The 2,559-nt window shown below is 39.6% G+C and overlaps 1 protein-coding gene across 1 annotated transcript in view; it reads right to left on the minus strand.

Annotated features, from left to right (window-relative positions):
• ROBO1 (roundabout, axon guidance receptor, homolog 1 (Drosophila)) overlaps window positions 1–2,559 on the minus strand; it is a 142,824-nt gene that overhangs the window by 86,559 nt on the left and 53,706 nt on the right. The window contains exon 8 of the mRNA XM_012642110.1: window positions 596–619. Coding sequence (XP_012497564.1) covers window positions 596–619 — 24 coding nt within the window. The remainder of the gene's footprint in view (window positions 1–595; window positions 620–2,559) is intronic.

Consider the following 2,559-nt stretch of genomic DNA (forward strand, 5'->3'; position numbering starts at 1 on the left):
CCTCCATGTATATTGCTGTCTATTTTGTTGAAGATCAGATGGCAATATGTGGATGCTTTTACATCTGGGTTTTCTGTTCTCTTTTATTCCTTGATCTATGTCTCTATTTTTGTGCCAGTACCATGCTATTTTGGTTACTATAGCCTTGTAGTATAGTTTAAAGTCTAGTAAAGTGATGCCTCCAGAATTGTTCGTTTTGCTTAAGGTTGCTTTGGCTATTCGGGCTCTTTTCTGGTTCCAAAAAGAGTAGAATTGTTTTTTATAGATCTGCAAAAAATGATGTTGGTATTTTGATGGGGATTGCATTAAATCTGTAAATAATTTTGGGTAGTATGTGTATTTTAGCAATGTTGATTCTGCTGATCCATGACCATGATATGTTTTTCCATTTGTTTACATCATCTGCAATTTCCTTCCTCAGTGATTCTTAGTTCTCTTTGTAGAGATCTTTCACCTCCTTGGTTAAATATATTCCTAAGTATTTCTTTGTAGCTGTTTTGAAAGGTATTGAGTCTTTGGTTTGATCCTCAGCTTGACTATTATTGATGTATAGGTATGCTACTGATTTGTGTACATTGATTTTGTAACGTGAGACTTTGCTGAATTTATTTCTCAGTTCCAGGAGTCTCTTGGCAGAATCTTTGGGATTTTCTAGATATAAGATCATTTCATCAACAAAGAGCGATAGATTGACTACTTCTTTCCCCATTTGGACACCCCTGATTTCCTTCTTTTGCCTGATTGCTCTGGGTAGAAATTCCAGCAGTATGTTGAATAGAAATGGAGACACTGGGCATCCTTATCTTGTTCCTGTTCTGAGTGGGAATGCTTTCAACTTTTCCTCATTCAGTATGATGTTGACTCTGGATGTGTTCTATACGGCTTTTATAATTTTGAGTATGTTCCACATATGCCTATTTTGTTAAGAGTTTTTATCATAAAAGGTGCTGAATTTTGTCAAATGCTTTTTTTGCATCTACTGAGATGATCATATGATCTCCCAGATGTTTTTTGAGCTTCTTATACCTGGATATCTAAATTTCTAGTAAGACCAGGGAAGTTTTCCTCAGTTATTCCCTCAAATCAGTTTTACAACCCTCGTGTGTTTTCTTCCTCACCCTCAGGGATGCCTATAATTCTTTTATTTGGCCTCTTTACATAATCCCATATTTCTCGTAGGCTTTGTTCCTTCCTTTTAATTCTCTGTTCTTTATCTTTGACTGACTTGTTTAATTTGAAGGTATTGTCTTCAAGCTCTGAGAGTCTTTCTTCTGCCTGGTCTATTTTATTCTTAGGACTTTCCACTGTGTTTTGTATTTTCTTGAATGAATTTTTCATTTCTAGAATTTCTACTTGTTTTTTTAAATAATTTGATTTCCTTAGTGAATTTTCACTCATTTCCTGAATTTTTGTTGTTGTTGTTGTTGTTGTGGTTTCTTTGTGTTGGTTTGCCATTTTCTCTCGTATTTCATTGAGTTTACTTGTAATCCATGTTTGGAATTCTTGATCTGTCATTTCAATATTCTGATTTTGGTTGGTATCCATTGTTAGAGAGCTGGTGTTCCTTTTTAGGGGTGGCCTTTCATTGTGATTCTTCATACTTCTAGAGTTCTTTCACTGATTCCTTCTTATCTGGGGCAGCTGTTGCTTCTTATTTTTGGATTTTATTTTGTTTAGATAGGGCTGTTTTGCCTGCCCTCACTCATACAGGTGAGTTTGTAGCATACATTGGGTAGGAACTTTTGGCCTTGCTTATGGGTGCTTTGATGGCAATCTAAGTTTTGGGTGGATGTCTTCATTATAGATATCTTTGGTGTGGTGGTTTTCTCAGTTCCTAGTTGTAGGAGTGGTGAGCTATGTGAGTGGGCAGGTTCCCTGTCTCCCTTTGGTGAGAAAGGATGGAGGTCTTTGAAATCCTGTCTCTTTCCCCATCCCTGTAGTAGTCTTAATAGTATTAATTATAATGGCATGCCCATTGTAATCTCTGAGACAGTAGATAGTGCTTGTGGGTGAGAATCAAACACACCCTGTATAATTGAGTCAGTAAATGCTGTAAAGGGCATGCAAATTGACTTCCCTGTTAGTAGGTGGTGCTTGCCAGAAGGAACAAGCTACAATATTGTTTTTAGGTCCTGTAACTGGCTCTAGTTCCTCTGGAAGCACTCAAATGCTCCAGGTGGTGGGTGAGGCCCTGGAACTTCACGCAAGTTCTTATTCTCTAGCACAGCAGAATTAGGTGGGGGAGTATGGCTGGGTGAAGTTGGGTTGGGTAAGCTTGTCCTCAGCCTCCTGTGGCAAGCTGGCAAGGTGTCTATTTCAGCAGGGGGCAAAGGTCTGCTCCCACCTTCTGGGCTAAGCTGCTAGGGAGGGGCTGAAGTGGCTCCACCAAACCAGAAAGTCTGCTTATGGGGGAGGAGCCATCTGAGATTGAAAGTCTAGCAATCTGGAGTGGGTCTTACTTCTCTCTGTCCTCCCCTGCTCTGCAGTTTCCCCTTGGCATCCACTGGCTGGTACACACTCAAGCCAGCCAAGCTCTCCCATGACTGTGATGTGGGCCAG

Source organism: Propithecus coquereli, unplaced genomic scaffold (assembly GCF_000956105.1).
Source record: "Propithecus coquereli isolate 6110/MARCELLA unplaced genomic scaffold, Pcoq_1.0 Scaffold174, whole genome shotgun sequence".
NCBI classification, from domain to species: domain Eukaryota; kingdom Metazoa; phylum Chordata; class Mammalia; order Primates; family Indriidae; genus Propithecus; species Propithecus coquereli.